This window comes from Ylistrum balloti, unplaced genomic scaffold (genome assembly GCF_031769215.1).
Source record: "Ylistrum balloti isolate Yb309-2 unplaced genomic scaffold, AGI_CSIRO_Ybal_v1 Utg370342, whole genome shotgun sequence".
Classification (NCBI taxonomy): domain Eukaryota; kingdom Metazoa; phylum Mollusca; class Bivalvia; order Pectinida; family Pectinidae; genus Ylistrum; species Ylistrum balloti.
Genome location: NW_026782246.1, coordinates 613,149 through 634,911, shown reverse-complemented (window position 1 = coordinate 634,911; position 21,763 = coordinate 613,149). Strand labels below are relative to the sequence as shown.

General features: G+C 35.4%; 1 protein-coding gene across 1 annotated transcript in view; it reads left to right on the top strand.

The window, feature by feature from the left end:
* LOC132553619 (uncharacterized) overlaps positions 1–14,636 on the top strand; it is a 38,370-nt gene extending 23,734 nt beyond the window's left edge. Inside the window, exons 2-7 of the mRNA XM_060217876.1 lie at positions 8,154–8,378; positions 9,235–9,600; positions 10,632–10,781; positions 11,449–11,532; positions 11,889–11,961; positions 12,322–14,636. Of these exons, the coding sequence (XP_060073859.1) occupies positions 8,154–8,378; positions 9,235–9,600; positions 10,632–10,781; positions 11,449–11,532; positions 11,889–11,961; positions 12,322–12,946 (1,523 nt within the window). The 3' untranslated portion in view covers positions 12,947–14,636. The remainder of the gene's footprint in view (positions 1–8,153; positions 8,379–9,234; positions 9,601–10,631; positions 10,782–11,448; positions 11,533–11,888; positions 11,962–12,321) is intronic.
* The last annotated feature ends 7,127 nt before the right edge of the window (positions 14,637–21,763 follow it).

Below are 21,763 nucleotides of genomic sequence, written 5' to 3'. Positions count from 1 at the left end.
TCTTTACACTTGAACACATATACATTTCTTTGTTATCTAAGCATGTTAGATGCTTATCTACTGATCTACATATTTGAACTTCATAACTGCTGAATATTTCATTGCCAACGATTGTGTTACACCATGTTTGCGCAAAGGGGCAAAAAAAGAAAGAACTGGTTCATTGAAGAAAACCCCAAGTGCTCACATATGTTCGTGATAAACTGTTTCCCAGTACTAAAAGAATGCTGCGATACAATCAAAGATTTCTGTTTTATTCAACTCTTTTTGTTTTAACCTTCAGAACCAGAGCTCCCCTATCATAAAACGTTCCCCACATCAACAAAGAGAAAGGAATTAGAATCAACGTTGCCTTGTGGAAGTACAGGATTAAATCTGGGTGGTATAAACCAACAATTTCATTGGGTTTTTATATTTCTCTTTTATTTCAAGTTCAACATTCGGAAAGGGCGCCATTTCTTTTGATTATGCATGAAAGAAACACGAAAATAGATACATGTTTATCTTCAGATTAAGAATAAAAAAAATATTGCTGGTAAAAAAACTTCTCTTAACTAGCTTGTCAGTTAAACACATGACCATAGTAAGTTGACGCTCCATCGAAAACTAAAGAACGAATACCCCAGATCATTCATATATGAAAAAATATCTTTTGACTCAAAAATCAACATTTTGTCCCGTTTGCCTGACTCGGAATCATGAAGAACGTAAGCATGGAACTTATAACCCTGTCTTGCTACAAAAAAGAATAAATTGATATCAGAAAAAAACAATATCAGTAAAAAATATGCAAGAGGAAAGTAGATTTTAACAAATGTAAATCTGAAATTTGCAACCCTGTCTTGCTACAAACAGGAATATATTGATATCAGTAAATTATCAATATGTAAAAATATAAAATGAAACAAGAGCAAAGTAGATTTTAACGATAAAGTGTAGTGGTAAATTATACTTGACACAATTTATACCAAATAATTTGTTATTTAAAGTGATTCTTATTTGTGACTGTTATATTTAAAACGTTCGTTTAATGTAGCTGTTGTATAAATATTTATTGCCTTCATTTATTTTTAGTCCCGAAAGAAACATATAGCCGACTGATAATTTTTGAAAGGTTGCATCAATGTAGATAACACGAGGACCGCTTAGCGCTAATTTTGGACGTGGATATGAATTATCTTGCGTCTCATATTAACCTTTATTTGTAACATAAAACATACTGATAATGTTCCTACACGTTGCCAAGACCAGGAGAACGACCTATTTTAAAGCCGCTATTAGTTTAACTTCAGACAGACTGTCTATTTAGTGTATTAATACCAAGTCCGCGGAGCAAATTTCACAGGGCTGTGGTCTCATTTCCAAAGTTTTATTGAAGTTAATCACGCCCCGTAATGTTTATCAATGTTTTGCCTCTGGTATAATATTTCAAAGTATGCATCGTGTTGATTTTATCTGATCAAATTATCACACTTGTTTGATACGTTAGGCCAATGTAACTGCCATGTGTTTCCACAACAGCCAAAACAACCCTTCAGAAGCCCTCGAGAAGTCTGCTAGATTTTCATACACTCGAAAGGGATACTGTTTCATAAGGTCAGAGAGTCGTGTCAGCGAACGTCGATGGCAAACAAGCTTACATAGAAAAATAGGTATACAATATATTATTTACTGACGATGTGAAGTAAGACTTGACTGTCTGACGCCGACTGGTCTTACAAACCAGCATGTATTAGCTTTCGTTAAGTCACACATTGATATTCGATATATAGCTCAGTGCTGGACAGCAAGGCGTTGTAGAGAGAAGTGTTTATTTTAATTAAATTCTGATCACACAGAGTTGTATTAACTTCCCAGGAACTAAGAAGTTTCAAAAACAAATTTCCATCGGTGCTATTTATTCGGAATACTCTCTGCTTTCTCTGGAATTTGAATCTGAAGACAAAACATAAAGAAAAGAGTTGAAAACGAAAGTTTATATATGAACCTTGAAAAGTTAATAGAAACGAGACTAGGTCATCAGATAGGGTTAGCTTCTACCCAAATCACCGCACTTCAAAGATGTTCAACAATAGTACCGCGCGGCGAAAGAACGTCCCATGCCAAACCAATATTCAAGATTTGTTGTATCGAGAACAATTCTTATGATGAAAAGGTGATAATAGGATCAATATCATGAGGGAAACAGTGATAAGTTAAAGCATACCCAGAGTTTAAAAAGATGGCGGGAAAACTGAAAGAAATATCTGCACAAGATTTAAATGCCGAAAAGAACAAAGGGCAATAACATTTGAAAAAAAAATTGTTGAATCAAAATGTTATTCAAGTGAAATCAAAGTCATCTCTTGGTTTTGAAGTCCGGCAAGTTTCTATGAAATTGCTTAAAAACTGTGGAAAGAAATATCTGGACAAGATGCAATTGTTAAAAAAGGGCAATAACTCTTTCCAAAATTGTAAAATCATATTGCCAGTAAGGAAAACACTATTTCATGTAAAAGTTATAAATCCGAAAAAAGTTAAGAGAAACTGGAGAATAACTGAGGATGAAGATCTCCATACAAAATTTAAAAAAAGAGAAAAGGAAAAAACCAATTTATAAAATCATTGAATCAAACTGCTATGTCGGAAAACACACCTTAATATCATGGTAATTATGCATCGAAAGTTTGAAAAAAAATCTCGGGATCTCGGGACAAGAAAAATCGAAAATAACTCTTCCTAATACAGTCGAACGAACCTGCCGTTCATAAATTCATGTCATGGTGGTTAAGCGTACCACGTTCGAATGAAAAGATATGGAAAAGATATGTGGACAAGATTAGCATTATGAAAAAAACAAAGATTAAAAAAAGGGTCAATGACTCTTCCAAATACAGCCGAATCAAATTGCCATTCAAGAAAAATCCAGAAAAACTGTGTGAAGCCTGTATAAGCATACCAGGTTAAAAAAAGATCGGTTAGAAAATGTTGGAGAAGATTGGAGTACGATTGGATACGGACGGACATCGTCATACATTTATACATCCTGTCGCATCTTGCTTTTGACCAGTTTTTGTGTAAAAATGTTTCTTTGTAAACATCCATGGCTTATGTCTCCCTTGACACCGCCTCATGTTTGGTTTGTTCTTGTAAGGAAGATTTTGAATGCTGTCTCACGGCTGACAAACGCCTATCCTGACATGTGTGACACGCATTATACGTCAATTTGGACGCATCACGAAGTCGGAATACTCACAAGGAGGTTTTACAAGCATAAATTCTAGTCTTCATCAAAACACGGCTACGAAATAACTGATTCATACGGAAGTCTGGATGTGTACAGTTAATACCGAAGCAAAGCAATGGTTTGATAGATGTGCTGAAATATCTGATGGTTTAGTCTAAATTGTGTAAGGACCGGTTGCATTCATTATCCCTTCCATCCTCACCACAATTGTACCCTATCCTATGACCTGTGGAACGGGGTATCTGTTAAATTATTGCGAGAATCTACATTATTTTTTATTAAAAGAATTAACTGTATAAACAGCGGTTTAAACTTATATTTCTAGTTAATTTATAACGACTTATTAACAATGGAATCTAAGAGGGTTTGCACTGTACCGATTACAAGTGGAATGGAATATATCTGTACTTGAAATGTAACGAGGTTTCTAGGCTAATTCACCCGTTACCTGTTGGGATCCAATAGCCTCGCCGCGAAATTCTCTCTCATAAACCCCCGGAACATATGTTTGGAGGGCGGGAACCTCTACTATCAGGCAGTTAGGATATCATTTTTTAGAAACCATCCTTGATTACCGACGGAATTTAAAACAGGTGTGTTTTGTAATGTGAATGGTGTATCTCGTGAACCTGCAAATGAAATAGATTGAAAATTGATGTTTAGAGATAGACTTTTTTTTGTAAAGCAGCAAATCTAGAAATATTTCCATTGCAAAATGTTCATGGAATTTACTTGTATGCTATGCTATTAATTTTGATCCTGGAGATCGTTTGATGTACTCATCTGAATACTTATCAGGCAAATTTTATCGCTTAATGGGAGAATATGTAAACATTAGACACAAATTTACACGTGGTGATTATATAATGGGACATGCTAGCGGTTTTAAAGGTTACCTTTATACGCAAATATCAATTTGTATGGTGTCGGTATCTGTAGATTTGTAAACGAACACATGTTTGTTTTGCGCTCCCTCGTCATAATTACCACCAAATATAACTAAATTGGGATTTTCACGAGAAGAGAACAAGTAAGAATTAATACGTCAAATAGTATTTTATCATATAGAAAAAACAAAACGGAACAAAAACCAAAAAACCAAAAACAAAACAAATATCCTTTCAAAGACTACAATTGAAAAGGAACTTATAATACAAATTTATTAGAGTTTGATACAGTAGAGTTAAACAAGGAATTAAACTGCATCATAAAGTTGTTTCGTCCTTCTAGAATTCGTCAGTGGTGACGAGGGCCTTGGAGGCGACGGAGGCAACTCCAAAGTGATCGAAAGAAAAGCCTAGATGAGGAGGTGAATTAGCCCCATAATTATAAAAAAAATCGTAAATTCCATACATCATATAGTTTTAGAACATCGTTAAGTATATGTAGATATTCTGAATCGTGCCACTGAAATTTTTATTTAAAAATTTAAATGTGACATTCAGGTTGGTTACAGCAAAACTCGTGGACTGAATATCTACCGGCAGTGTCTATCGCCTGTAATTTTGAAGATTGTACAAAAGACACACCATTAAAAAGCACCTTTTAATACAAGCGTTTGATACAGTAGAAACAGACAATGAATTTAACTGCAACATACAGCTGTTTCCTCCTTCTAGGACATCCATGTCAAAGATAAATACATAAATCTACATGAGGTCATTTCGCCCTTTTGTCAGAGAAGAATGAAACAGAGGCTAAAACTTAGAAATATAAGTAATTATGCTTTGAGAACGAATTTGTCACTCAGCGAAGACAAGTAATTTGAAAGAAGGCCGAAAATAACCATGGATGATTTTTTTCCATTATAGTATTGTATCAAAACCGATTTCGAATATGGATATTGAGTCAAAATCGTGTTATATGCTCATGAGTTTTTAAGAGATGGGCTGAAAATTGAGATAAAGAGACTCTCTATGTAATATTGAAATGCTATGAAATTAAAGAAAAATTATTCTTGAATTAAGCATTTCAAGTTTCAAAGATGTTGATTAAAATCTGATGGTGGGATTGCCCGGACAGGATTAAAATGCTGAAAAATGTGCAATACCAACTCAAACATTGATAGAACAAAATGTCCAGAAGGAAAGAACATTTTCATTTTATGGTGAGGAAGCCTAGTAAAATTTGAAACTGGGATATATTTGGACAAAATTTAGATTTGGAAAAAAACAAAGGGCAGTTACTCTTTGAAATAGTGACAAAACATGTTGCCACAACAAGAATTCAGTATTAGAAGTACCATCTGTCTTGAATCTGAGGTGTCTACATTTGCACTTCAAAGCATCTGTACTGTCTTGTAGTTTAAAACTCCTAACGAAATACTTGTGGAATGGTACAGACACACGAAGTCAGACAACTCAAATGTTATACGTCGCCAAAGCAAGGTTAGCTCTTACCATACACTTATCGTTGATTAAGTATGCACATTTTTATCTTGTTTGTTTGTTTTGACAGCCATAGCTGTATCATTCATATGTTATTTACGTATTTTTTGTTTTTATTTTTTTTAACGGGCTTTACGTTCACCGTTACGGCCTTTCGGCCTTTCACTGAACAGTCCATCATTTATGTCCTTAAAGACCTTCTTTCTTTGGAAAATAGTTCCAAAACTATTGTAGTAGATGACATGACCTTTGACCCAACAGCCTGAAAAGTCACCTCACAAAACCGCTCCACATTAGCGTCATGTGTACCAAATATGGTCATGATCGGTCCATATGAAGAAAAAAAATTTGTAAGAAAGCCAGTGTAGATACTATTAGTTAGACCTACGAACATGAAAGCAATCCAATGTGTCATCTTCAAACAAGCAATGCTTACCAAATATAGTCATGGTAGATCCATAGGAACAGAAGCTATTGTATAGAAACCAAAGTGATATGACCTTTGACCTACAAACCTGAAAAGAAATCCTATGCGTTTCCTCCGTACAAACAAACTGTGTACTTTTATGAGCATCATCGACCAAAATATTCACATGTTGAAACTAATCACAGATAATCTATCACGTGGTCGATTATTCAGGCAAATATTGCGGAGAACAGACATATTATGGTTAAACTCGAGTCACTCCCAGCTCTATACCAATGGTCGCTATTGTGGCTTGACAACGCAATCTGTGAGGGCGTGGCATGATTTCTAAACAACAAACATATCATACTGAAAAGTAATTTTTTTCCCCCTCAGAGATCTGTACACTCTACTTATAAGTGGGATCTACTATTAAATATGTTAGATGAACCATTTCCTCATGCTAAAGTGATTACATCCAGGACACAGAAAGCGACATTCCGTTCCTGTCTGCTCCTGTGTAACTGTTATTATTTTTTTTTAAATATCCTTATCCTTACTGTATGCGGTTTTTATCTATAGTTGCTATATTGTGATGCCTTTTACAGACGTTTAGTTCATCTGACGTCCTTTTTTTCTTATCTCCATTGTCTAAACATTACAATATCAAAATTTGTCGATTAACACCTTGTGATACAAAATTCTGATACTAGTATCATCCTGATTAGTACCTTTATAACTTAAACTTGTCCACACATCTGTTGTGTCCTTCTACGACTCTCGGTAGCCTAGGGCATGGAGATCTACACACCTAATAGGGAATACCAAATTCGGTCAAAACCAATGCAGATATATAAACGGAGAGGTACTCTTATCCAACATTTGTCGTAAATTGTAAATATGTGATAATTTCTATAAGAACGTTAAGTACCGAACATGTATTTATATTGAAATGTGTCGCACATCAAATGGATTTAAACTTGGCGTTTGACAGACATCTGGGACGTAAGTCTAGAATCACAGCTAACCCTCGGCAATTTAAAAAATCTGAAAACACAGTTTCTTGGGAGACCAATTTTCAGGATGATCGTTACAATAGTGACGTCATAATTATATTTGACGGTGATGATGATAATCTACTGCAAAAAAATGTCACAAATATTTCATTTAAGTTTTGAACTATTCTTCACAACAACGAAATAAGTATTAAATTAAGAACGAAAAGTTTTTTATGTTCTCTTACTCGACAACTAAGTGAGATGAACACGTTGTTCATATTGTGGAAGACATCCACTTAATCTGAAGCATATATGCTTCTGTTGATATTGGCCACCACTAAATACACAGATGACGTGTCCGCATGTGCTATTTCACCTGCTGGTCTTGTTATCCATGTGCACGAACGATGGTAATGGTAATTATTCACACCTGTGTTTTGAGTGATGTTTGGCATAACGACTTAAAATTATCGTCATCTCTTATTTAAATCCGAAACAAAAAACGAACATACTTCAGTAGAACAATATCGCTAGATACACAAACTATGAGCAATGTAATTCTGGTCTTGTAGCGTATTTGTTGCTATTCCGGATAGCAATTACACGTACGTTTCCTATTTTGTTATTCTGAAGCATTAACACGGTCTCTGTGTACCTAAGACATATTTATCCCTGAATCAGTAATTGAATGTACAATAGCACTGCACGCGTTTTTTGCCATTAAACTTTTTATTACGGAAACGTCCTTGGTTAAAAACCTGAAACAATGCCAGCCGCAATATGTTGAAATTTTCGAGTATTTCATAGGCAGTTGAATTCTCAAGAACAATTTGGCATATCAACCGCTTTCATTGCACGATTTTCTTACAAAATTCAAAATTGAATAGCGAGATTAAAAAAGAAGGACAAACAATTTGAAAGTCATACTGAGTATACCGAATAGATTTCCCCCCGTCTCCGCTTATTAGAATTCCGATTAACAGGTTTTTTGTTGTTAAAGTTATCTATGTTTGCTATATTTGAAAATTTATCACCATGCCTGTGGCTTTGCATTTGTATTGACATATTTCGTTTGTTTGATGACTTGGGATTTTTTTGTCCGATATTTGTTATTTTCATTTACATTTTCATTTCAGAACAAGGCTCAGGTTGCGGGGTTACCGTATGTTACGGCGGAAGTAAGATGTTGCGATGCGACAGTTCTCAGATACTCATAACAAACGTCACAGATTCGAGCACAGGAAATGATGACGTCAGAGCTTTCCAGAACTTGAGACGCATGTGTATGGGAAAATCGTCATGTGACACGTCTGTGATTTGTAATAAAAGGAGTCTGAAGGTTTCTTACTTGTGTATAAGCGGTAAGAAAAAGTAGCACCAGAAAATGATGTAAAAACATTTTTGAGAGAAATCTAGAATTATTTTAGGCTAAATGGAAAAAATCCTCTATAACTGAATGACATTCATGGATTTTTTTTTCAATTTCTTATTTATTAATTAATTTTATGTTTTATTCATTGTTTTTAAATTTCCAATTACATAAAAAAAATTCAATTATATCTCAATTGTTATTTCATCAAAAAACGTGTAACATGTACATTGGCAAAACAAATATGTAGATGCTGTCAGTTCTGCTTCATTGTAACAGCTTTGATATAGTGCTGTCCGCTGAACCTGGCTGTTCCCCTTATCATTTATCTATCTCTAAACGTACAAATCAGTATCGAATGTGTAAGGATTCAGCGGAGAAAAACATCAAAGACAACCCCTACGGTGATTAGGCTCTCGTGCGAGTACGGAGTTATCAGGCTAATGGACACAATCTGAACGATTCGCGAACTATGCTTCCAGAAACAGAACATTTGATTTGCTTTGATGGATTAACATTACAAAGCATATATTTTTACAGACAATTAGTGTGTAAAGCGATTCCACATCCGACGAATATCCTTTCAGAGTTAAGATGTTTTGTTACAAAACCTTTGTTATTTATTAATATTACAATACACCATCCAGGATTTCTGTTTGGACACATTTTTTCTATATTTTATGTATCATGAAGACGGAGTTCTGAGCATTTATATCTAATTTTTAAAAAATCTCAATGAAACGTAACGTTATATGTCGATGTCATGTAATTGTTCCGTGAAATGTTGAAAACCGTTTCTAGCTCAGATAAAACAATAAAGTTGTTCACAATTTATTAAATATTTGCAGAGTTTTCCATGGAGCGCACGTGTACAGGAATATTACAGGAACTGACGTCACTAGATGGTTTTATCCAGAGTCCATCCTACCCTTCTACAACGATTGATCGTTGCCAATGGCGGATCCTCGTCCCAAATGACTCTTACGTCACAATAACCGTCCATGACCTTGAGAAAACAGGCCAGACTCAATCTCACTGCGAGGCTGGTATCCAACTTTCAACTTCACGCGATTGTGTCAACCATACAGTACCATCAAACACCATCTGTCACGCTGACAACCTCGAACCTATGGTCGCGTGTGGTGACGTAACCGTCAACCTCGTTCCCAGCGATATTCAACATTCCAAAGTTAGGTTCTGGTTGTCGTACAAAGGTAAAAAGAAAATCACTTATCAATATCTTCAGATCCCATTAAAGATATCCTCATATTTATTATGTTTTGGTTATTGCAAAACTTTATCAATTTCTATCTGTCGAGATTCTACGGAGGTACAGAGGGCGCATAGGGGATATTTTCCCACTACGTGCGGACGTAATATCGAAAGTGATAAAAGTAGTGTGTATATGATTTCCTGTTACGTGCGCACGTAATATCTATTCCGCGCACACATAATAGCAAATAATGTTTCACTACTTTTCTGAAGTATGCACTCGATAGAAAAATATATCACTACTTTCATTACGTGTGCGTGTGGTAGAATATATATATGTACGATGCCCCCCTGTGAACGTCCCGAATCATCATTTACTTGATCAACAAACTGTAATTTAATTTAAATGTTTTAAAATCGTATCAAGTTGATTTTAACACCAGATAATTAGTGATAGTTTCTACATCTGAAATGTGACACGCTACAAATGAACACTTTTTTTTTACATAATAGGGATAGATATATTCTTTCATTTCACAGATATCAATGATCTATAGATTTCGAAAACCTTCATTCAGATTTTGTATGTGGATTTTCATGCATTGATTAATTGAACGATATGTTGCGTTATAAACAAATATAAACGGCCATTCATGTTTAATTTCATTGCAATAATTTGATATTAAATTTATGTTGATATATATTTACACAAAAAATGTAACCGAATTCGTATGCACTCTGATAAAAAAATATTGCATTGTTAGCAAGTTTCCACGAAGATGAATGATTTACATACATTTCAAATAAAAGGAACTGGGCCACGCGTGCAAGCCCTGTTTTATCTTGTTTTAAGTTTCAGATATGTGACTTGATTGTAGTTGTCTCCCTTACTTAGATCTTCTTTCGGCGCGTAACTCAATAACGCATTATGGAATACAAATCCTAGGTCCAGTTTATTTTGTCTTAATATTTGACATTCAAAATTCCTTAATCCATGATTGTGACAAACAGTTTTTTTTCCATTCACATTTAGTAATAAATTTTGGAGACAGTGTTGACCTTGACCTTCGGCAGCTGTCCACTACTTGTCCGGAGGGAACCTACGACAAACACATGTCGGTGGTCAGTAGTCTCCAGGGGCTATCTGAAGATGCACTTATACAACCGGACTCCTCCGATTTAAGTACGTAACGCTATATGTATTGAGATTGTAACGTCACTGCACTGTTAGCGCGGTAGGTTAGTGTGAGGGTAACTATTTCCGGTGTATGAGGAGATTACATCCAAAATATATCGATGCTTACTTTCTATAGCAATTTCCCAAATCAATGTGCTCATGGATCATGAAATGTTTTAACGGACTGGACATTTGTCCCGTATCCTTAATTAAGATTAATTCCATGTCTATTGGAATTATCCTTGTTTTATATAAAATATTGAAAATGTGGTGAATTCTCCGTGTCCAGTTAATATAGAAAAAAGTTAAAACACTGAAAAACACATCACATTCATATAAATTAACATAATTCCCCGGTGTAAACTAGTATATTTCAATATTTGTTATTTGTTTCACCATCATGAAGTACTAGAATTAGATAGGAGATATCTTGTTTGGAATGTGTATCATTTGTATATTGTTTTTTTCTTCAGTAGAAAATGTTTACTCAGTATTAAATGAAGAGGGTGATGTTTACGATAATCATAATGATTTAGCTTGATTTGCGATATTAATGGAACATGTAGACGCTTTTGGGTTTTGCCTGTCCATTTAGAAGTCGGTTATTACTACAACGGCTAAATACTTCTAGACATTTAGAATAACTGTAATATAATTTGTTTGTGTTTTGTAGTAGTTCCAGTAGAAATTATTACATCAAATATCACCATTCTGGAGAAAAGGGAGATAATTCAAGCCGACATGACGGAAAGAACAGGTACGCGTGATATTATGTATCATAACCAATTCAGATATCAAGGAGATAGTAATGGATAAATCATATACAACACAGTTGGATTTTATTTTCCAATATTTGTGAATTTATGTTCTATTCTGTATAAACATCTGAAAGGTTCCTTTTTTAAGTTCTTGATCTGAAACTTACTCCCAGCGAATAGGAAACAAGACAGAAGAAATGAATTATAAAAAATAATGCAAGAAACCCCCTCCCCCCACCTCACACACACACAAAAAAATACAGATAGGAAAAATTAAGTATGTTGAACGTTGTTTTTGAGGTTTATCAATGTAAAATATTGAATTGATAAACACGTGGTTTAACGCCTGTTGCAGTTTTCTACATCGCTGTAGCCGTGGCCGCTATTAGCCTGACCGGTCTTGTCATCGTCACTGTTGTTTGTATCAGGTTGGTAAATTACGACGGATTTGTTTATACCGAAATTTTGTCAAATATGAATTGAAATTTATACAATGTACTGATGACAAATCCGTCCATCAATACATTCACAGCTGTAATTAAGAACAATAATATATCGTAAATTAACAAACTATTTGAAAGCCAGCACTCAAGGAACGGAGAAATATAGTAAAACTGTAACTATAAGATTAAGCCTAGCTGTTTGAAGGACGTAAAATCTTTAAAAAAAAGAAGCTTCATTTGAAAAAAGGTTAAAAAACATTGGTTTATTACGGATGCTTAATGTATGTTGCTGTTTCTGGAAGTAAGCTTATATTAAAAGTTTTCTAACGTAATTGTTTTTCACAGACGTCAGCGGACTTTAAAAGCTGCCGGGTCAATTCAAGTTAATCGACTTCCGGCTCGTCCGACGGTTAGCAACGCTTCTGCAAACAGACCACTTCCGCCTATCGATAAAGAAACAAAGCCAGCAAAACAGAACGGACATTCGGCAATGCGGGCGAGTCTTCAAGACGGTTATAGCAGAGTAGCAGACGAGATCCCGTACAACTCAAGTCAGGACTCCACACGTTCCCCAGCTTACGCCGAAGTCGACGACAATATCAGTCCTGTTCCGGGGCGTCATGTATTTAGGTTTGGTCTTAATGGAGAGCGAAAATCTTCAGTGGAAAATGTTTACTCAGAACTTAATGAAGAGGGTGATGTTTACTACGAAATTTACGATAAGTACGCTGCTTCTCCCGGACCTCTGTCCAGCGATCATGACCAATTACTTAAGGGCAAAAAATCGGACAAAAAACATCATTCCATATCTCCTAAACCTGGACGGTCGTCCAACCGTCCGATATCATTTGAGGGTCCATATGCTCATATGGACGGACGAACAGTGTCAAAAGATCTCTCTGATTCTGATTGCAGTCTTGTTCTGATGGACAATGAAGTATATGACCATTATGAATCTGCTCATGTTTGATGAACATTTACGGATTTAATGTGAAATTTAAGCAGGAATTAAGAGACAAGTTGTTGTGCCTTAATCCTTAACACGTCCAGAGTAACAATAAAACGGGGATACACATGTACAGTGTTTACTATGAATCGGTTTTTGCGTTATCGACAGATGCGCAACAAACATTACTATGTTCACCTGTTTTGACATGTGGAAATCCGAAACACGTACTCAAAGAAATAAGCGTTTGCTTGACCATAACAAGCAAACGCTGTAAGAGAAATGCAGAAAACTCGGGATGTGCATTATCGCAGATTATGACAGCCGTGTTATATTTCTGGTCGGTGGCTTTTTTTTCGGATCAGAATATTCGGACACCATTTTGGATGATATTTCGTCCTACTTGCTGCATTCAGCTAATCTCAGGTTCGGCATGATGCCTTGGAAAGAAATGACAAGGTTTTGAATCTATGTAGCTTTGTGAGCTTGGATTGAAAACGCGAAACTCTTTTGTTGTTTATGCTGTGTCAAATGAAGACCAGATTAAGAGTGATTTACCGCTTACTGAAGTAAGGGAGATAACTCTTACGAGACTGTGTGCCATTGAGTAGGGCCTCAAACTGTAGTGCCTCAGGAATAATGTGTGAAAATTCATTTAAATGACAAGTGCTTGCATAATTTTAATGTTTTTTTTTATTCTTGAATGAATACATGGATATGTTAATTAAAAAAATATGTCATTATTTAATGACGTTATGTAATTGCGAGTGAACTTTGGATGTAGTGAACGTTCTGGAAGCTTTCGATTTTCTTTTGCAAATATCGTAAAGTGAATCTACTGAGTATTATTCTAAATCATGCATTGACATCTGAATATCGCAATGACTTCTTAAAGTTATGTTTTGATACCGGTGTCTCATTGAGTGATCTATATGACTGAATTATACAAGTCCAATTCCAAGACGGAAGACAAAAATGTGGTAACGATATACTACAAATGTTGATTTTTGTGATTCACCCGGACAGGGCTGGGGATTCAGTTCTATAAACTATTATTTCTGTGTTCTGTAGAAGTTTGTCGGATTTAGGGTTAATATGTATGATTTTACCATTTAAATGAAGTACCATATTTGTTTATCGATGTTAATGTCTGGATCTCAGTGAGGTAGAAACCTTCATTCGTTCAAATATGTCTGCTTCCTCATTCCTTCACATTCATTTAAATTAAAAATGTATATCATAGCTATTTAGTCAAATCTTGAGGATTTTTTTTCGTAGGGGAGAAGGGGTTAGGCTTCTTTCAATAAAAGCGCGTCGTGCACGAAGCTCCACATATTAAAATCTGGCCAGGTGCATTATAACATTCAGAGCTTTTGTTTTTATTTTTCATTTTGAAGGGAATTTCTTTAAGGTTTGAAAATTGAAAATAACATATTATGTTCACATTAATGAATGTTATATATACTTCATTATACATCTGTGTCAATACAGAGAAATAAACATCCATGAAATGTACCCGTAGGTATCAAGCATCAAGCACTGTTACCATGTTGTTTTACCTGGCAATATTTTATTGAAAATCTACGACAAAAAGAACATCGCATAAAATTAGTACCTGAAATCTAAATGAATGCATCGTAACTAGTTTTTTTAATATTTGTAGACGAAAATGTTGATTGTGTAAAAAACATTTTAAAAATGGCTAGCCTAAACATATTGCTATGAAATGCACTGTTACCATGTTGTTTTACCTGGCAATATTTTATTGAAAATCTACGACAAAAAGAACATCGCATAATATTAGTACCTGAAATCTAAATGAATGCATCGTAACTAGTTTTTTTAATATTTGTAGACGAAAATGTTGATTGTGTAAAAAACATTTTAAAAATGGCTAGCCTAAACATATTGCTATGAAATGTTATTTGTTGTATATAATCGCTGCTGAAATTAAACAACACATCACTGTTATAGATATCCTTTTCAATGTACGCGTTTTGAATGGAGATCACAGAGAATTGTCCTAAAAAACATAACAAATATTTCAATTAATTTACGAATATTATAATGCGCCCTAGAAGTGTAACCCTCCTCCTCTTCCTCCTCTCCTCCTCACTACCACCAGCTTCATCTCTCCTCCTCCTTCATCTCTCCGCCTCCTTCATCCTTCTTCTCATTCTGTCTTTCTCCTCCTCCTCCTTCATCTCTACTCCTCCTCCTCATTCTGTCTTTCTCCTCCTCCTTCATCTCTACACCTCCTCCTCATTCAGTCCTCCTCCTCATTCTGTCTTTCTCCTCCTCCTCCTTCTCCTCCTCCTCTCCTCCTCCTCTCCTCCTCCTCCTCTCCTCTTCCTCTTCCTCCTCCTCCTCCTCATTCCTTCTCATCCTCCTTCATCTCTACTTCTCCTCCTCATTCTGTCTTCTTCCTCATTCTATCTTTCTCATCCTCCTTCATCTCCATTCCTCCTCCTCATTGTTTTTCTCCTCCTCCGCCTCCTCTTCCTCATTCTGTCTTTCTCCTCCTCCTTCATCTCTACTCCTCCTCCTCATTCGGTCCTCCTCCTCCTCATTCTGTCTTTCTCCTCCTCTCTTTCTCCGCCTCCTCCTCCTTCATCTCCATTCCTCCTCCTCATTCTATCTTTCTCATCCTCCACCTCCTTCATCTCTCCTCCTCCCTCCTTTTCTCTTCTCCCCTGTTCTCCTTCTTCTCCACCATCATCGTCATCATCGTTTAGGACAAACATAGAATTTAGACCGCAGTAAACGTACAAAGACCTTAAGAATGTATATATACAACACAGTCCTATGACATTTTTTGAAGTTTCCGTCTTTTTTAATTGGATATTTTTGGTACTTGATGGATCTGTTATTGGTTACATGTGGTACATACATGTGTAATCTAGGCCATTAATTGCCAGTTAGAGTACTGACTTCCGATATCTTTGTATATAACCGTTATAAGATGATGTTAGATTCTAGGACATCGTTTATCTAGAATGTTGATTTCTCATGTTGCCGTTCTCTTTATAAACATGTTGAATCAATTTAATAAAAAGACACTTTACGGATAATGTCAATTTGTTATTTTTCAAACCAATATTATGTTACATTTTGTACATTTGCATAAATAAACATGTCTACTAGTTACTTCCGGTCAGAGCCGTCTGGTGATTGTTACATACACCCGCACAAGTTAAAGGGTTGCTTATGTTCTTCAGGTTGGTGATGTCAATAGAATAGAAGTTCTTATAACACAACCAGTGAGTCGTTTTTTTGTTTTTTTGTTTTGTTTTTGTTTTTTTGTTTTGTTTTTCTTTTTTGCAAGATCGATTGTGTAAACTTGGATATTTATGAAGAAGCAATAATTAAGTTTAGTTGTCAAAAAAGATGGTTGCTTATCGGCGATCTTGTTTTTCTGGTCAGCCCGAAAATCAAAAGAGCAAACCCGGGAAAAACGAGAACCTACATCCAGAACTTCAGAAAGATCAATTCAGACCTTCAAAAAGGAAGGGCGACATAACACTCTGCTTATCTGACCAGTTCCAAATCATCACTTAAAGGTGAAATTTGAGAACAATCCATTCACTACTTGTCAAGAAATACCTGTGACGTGATATCATTGTCAAAAACTAAGATAGAGACCCGTCAGCAAGTTTAAACCCAAAATCATAAGGACACAACTGAAAACTAAGGTAAACCTGTATATAAAATTTTAAAAAAAAGATCCATCCAGTTCTTCACAGGCCTATAACTATTTTCAATGTCAAAATCCTTAATGACCAACTATGGATACATTTTCATCAGTGCCAAAATCAAAAGAGCGCAACAAGGGGACAAGGAGTAAATTTATATAACAATTGAGAAAGATGATTAAATTTTTCTTGAGAAAAAAACAATAAAGATAAAACAACATATGGTCATTTTCCACACTCAATTTCGATAAAACTAGGGTAAAATATATTTATATCCCCAAACCCTCCTCACCCCTCGCCTGCTTGCAAAAAGTACAACGATAAATGACCAAAAAGTCAAAACGCTCCCTACATTTTGGTCAGTCCAAGTAAGTAGTGTCACATTCTCAAATGATAACACAGTATGCAACCACGTGATATCCAGGTGTATCAAACACGTCCAGCTTTATATCGCACACAGAATCTTTCTAAATGAAATCACTAGGACGACCGTTAAAAAATCCCTATAATTGTCATGTACCCGCTTCCCTCGAAACCATATGTTGTGTGTTTGACTGGAAAATGTCTACATCTTACACGAAACTTGTCATACTGAAAACGAACTGTAAAATATCAAATCAACCGTGACATGTTAACGCCATAGGAAGGGAATTGTTTACATCACATCTGACCACCGACACATGAAGTCATAATTCTGAAGGAATGATAACGATACGTTTCTAGAGGAAACAAATTTACATGACCTCTACATGTAAATGGGCGATAAAGGATAGCCAGTCTCTAAACGCATTATTAGGCAATAATGTATCCCTTCTTCAGACACATATGACGTCAACAACCCAATATATCAAACAATTTATTAGTTTTCGTTGATCCTAATACGACCTTATGTTCTGTTTCATGTTTGACCTTGTAAGCTTGCACTTTAGTTTGTATCTTTAGTTTATTTTTTTATCCTCCGAACAACCATAAAACTGAAATTCGTGTACATTAGTTTGACATTAAACCTTGTTAGTGCGTGCTTAAAAAATATTTTCTGCACTTTGTTGGTATCGAATCCTGATTAAACCTGATGTTTCCAATGCGTATTTTCAATTAAGTTTAGTTTTGCTTTGGAGATTCAATTTCGAATACAGATTTCAGGTACATATATTTTGACTATGTTTTTATATTAGGATAAATGAGAATATTTATGAATATTCACAAAATCGGGTTATTTGAATAATGATGAGATACAGAAAAATCAATGAGTATCTTCTTTGTTACGTACTCTTTGTCTTCGCAACAGCAACGAAATTTGAGGACGGTGTCCGCGCATGATGGATCCGATACCGGATACTTTAAAATATGACTGTTCTACTACAAATGGCGCACTCGACTGGTGAAAAAATAAAAATAAATCAGACATGTAGAGCCATGGCTAGGAAATAAGGAGCTGGGGCTCAGAAAGGATAAGGTTTTTTGATTCATCAACGATACCCGTCATTAAAATACATGTACAGGCAATATCCAAGGTAATTATGCGTTCCTAAAATGAGAGCCGCGGAAGTGGGAGTAAAAAACAAAAAGAATACCATCATTATAGATGTATGATTCAGAGAAGTTTTCGTTTGATGTTAAACGTTTCCATACCATATAAGGTTATAATATTATGTAATGTGTCGAGAAATGAAGTTCGATTTGTAGTAGACAATGTTCTACAACACGATAGCATGGATGTCTGGGATTTATGTCCAGATAAGTGTTTACTATGTCATCCGTTGTTCATGTTTGTAATAACTGTAGCCCATGTATGAACAGTTCTAAAACAGGAAATAACGACATTTCACCGTTAAATCTGAATCAATTTTAAGCGGAAGTATTGTGATATAATTTAAAATCCTTTTGAGGTGATATTTTGGGATCATGCTCAGAGGAGAAAAATTATTAAGTTAGGAAACAAAATGCTTTGGTTTGTTTTCTCTCATACTTTCCTTGTTAGCTGTGTGTTTTTAATGTCTCATTACAATGCACCAATGTCGTGACGTCGTAGATATAAAAGGGGACTTCTCTGGTCTCAATCCTGGGGCTAGACAAGGGAATTTAGTACCGGTAAAAACGTGGATTCACCTTCCAGACTAAGAAAAAAATCGGTCCCGGTTTTTTTTTTTTTAAATGTTAAACCCGACGTTTTATCTCTCGTTACTATATAAGGCCCCTGACGCACATCTTCATCATATGTGACACCCCTGTCACCGTCTACAACTACCCTGTCATCGTCATTCAGTTTTAAAAATAATAGATTAGTAGGGGATTCATTGTCAGGGACAAAAATTTAATAGATGCAGTGAGCGGAAGTTTGGAATGAAAAACAGAATCTAATTAAATGTATCACTAGTGTACGAGTATTTGATTACTGAAATCACCACATCTAGGACAATGGGAGTGTTGCGTCGAACTCATTCAATGCGACCCGTAGATAGGTCAGGGGTCATGGGTATAAATATACCAACAGTATTACAGAAGAAAGCTTTTTCTTTAAAGTTTACATTTGATATATGATGTTGTAATAACCGAATCTATTTGTGTCTAAATGTAACTTTCAACTTGTAAATAGATTGCGTTGTTCAACCATACTGAAAGAAACAGAATGAAAATGAAAATTAACATACAACCAGTACGGATTAATACACTCTTCCTTCTAAACAACGTAGCTTATGGCAACCCATGTTTACCGGCGTAGTGATTCTTACTATTCGAAAACTTAATATATCAAAGAGAATCTCGTCCTATCATAATGTTTTACATTTCAACGTAACTTATCGTGCCTTAGCCTCTCATAACCCTTCTAAGATAGCACTTCCACACAAATCACACATCTTGTTATAAAAAGTCATAATCGTAAACAAGTATTACATCTGAGTGGAATGGATTATCAGAATGCAGGGGATATTACTTCAGTCAAGTGTCTGGAAAGTATTTAAGATTGGGGAAAGAATTGTTAATTATAAATGCACCTGCACCGATCTAACCGCTGACTACTAACCATAGTCCGGCGGACGGGACTTTAAACGTCGGCCTGTGTGAAGACTGTCCATCTTCGCCCGATAAGGACTTCTGTGTTTTTTTTTCGCAGAAGAGAAGGCGTGATAACGCCTAGCTAGATGTTTAAGGGATATGGTTAAGATAAAATTCTTTTTTTTTTATGAAAGAATTCGATCTACGTCATGTTTACTTAACATTCAACCAAAATTACGTAAGCCCCACCCAATCCTGTCCCTTCCACCCAGATAGACCAGAGTCAACTAGTACGATGTGGAGAACACCATCTACGCTACCGACTGGATAAGGCTACATATGACACAGGAGCCGTCTTCTAAAACTGCTCCATTCCTTGAGGGAGGTGCAGGTTGCCCCCGTTTATCGACAGAACATTAACAAACCACACATCGACTATCATCTCTGAGACAGCAAAATAATGCAGGTTAAAAATTTGGTTTAAAACATCAATAAATAAGTACTCAGATTCAACTTGACATTTTAACCACTGTTTAACCACTGTTTAACCACAAATCCTTCTATTCATTTTTTTTTTCGCAAATGAAATTATAACAGATACAATACACTCTATAAAAGCCTTGTTTCTCTCCGATTTCTCTGTGTCGGTAATGATCAGCACACTCGCATAACTGAATTTACGCTCTTTTTAGAATTTGTGTGTTTTTTTTTTTTTTAATTTCATTTTCATTTAAAAAGGTTAATACTCGAGTTTAGAAAACGAAGTGTCTACACCATACTAATATTCGGCCACCACATATACTCCTGCGTTGTTCATTAAACACATTAAGAAAATAACGTTTGGACGAGACGAATCATTTGTTAACTCCAACGATGTTTTCAAACATAGGAGTATACTAATTCATAATATCACTTACAATATTACTGTCGATGTTGTTACCTCATCGTCGCTATCATGAATGGCACACTTCACAATAAAAGTCTGCTAAATCTTCCATTGTGTTGTTCTATTGTCCGTTCAATTGCTTGTTTGATTTATGACAGGTTACAATTTGTTTTTGGGCAGGAGTGATAGTTTCATCACACAGTATCTGAAAGGTATCAAGGAAAAGCTAGACGGAGGATATGCACCAACTATTATAAAGAGAACTATTGAAAATCAACAAATTTAAAAAAAATTGATAATCTAATAAGGAACAAAAAACACCCCCAAAAAACAACGATAGAAAAAAAAAACAAACAAAACACACCACAGATCAACTTTATTTCAGAGTGGTACAATTTGCAGTGAAATTTATTGCTATCTTCCAACAATTTGAGCTCTCTGTAGTACACGTTGTATCAGTGAATTGTGATAAACCCTGGCCAGCCCACAAAGTTATTACGTTACTGTAGGCTATCGTCTACGATCAGCTGAAAAACGAATAATGGTCACATTTTTCTATTTACACAGTCTATATTGTTAACAATCTTGTATAAGTTTTATATGGATGCCGTCTATGAATCCACAATATCAGAAATACCAAGAATACTTATTAAGGAGAAGCATGTCGCTTTTCCAGCTCATTTGATACAATGGAACCACTAAACGTCCAGTCATCTCTGCGATATTTTTATGTTAAGTATCTTATTTTCAACTAAAAGACAGATTTTGTTGTTATTTTATGAAGACAGATTGGTAAACGGCATTTTTACACGTTTATATCTTGATCCGTATTTTTCAGTCCGCATTCCTTATCTGGTTTAGTATTGCTAGTAAACAACAGTCGAGCCACGCCCAACTCATCAGCTGTCATTGTCGGTCCATCAGTAGAACATCAATATTCAAGATTACAGGCGATACATTACAGGTAAGGATTTATATAAATCACTGTAGTTGTGTCAGTGTTAACTATCAGTGTGTGAATCCATTCATTTATGTGTCCGTGTAATGACTTTCCCGAGGAATCTATTTCCATCAATACTATACAAAAGTGAGATACACGTATACATGTACATAAGGTGAACAGGTAAACCAGTTACAGGGTTAAGTTCGTGTATGAAACATGAAAATCTCACCAAGCTCTGTTAATGCTGTTTTTATTTGATTTATTTGTAACAAAGTTGAAAATATGATAGACTAGTTGGGAAACCTTAGATCTGGTACTTGATC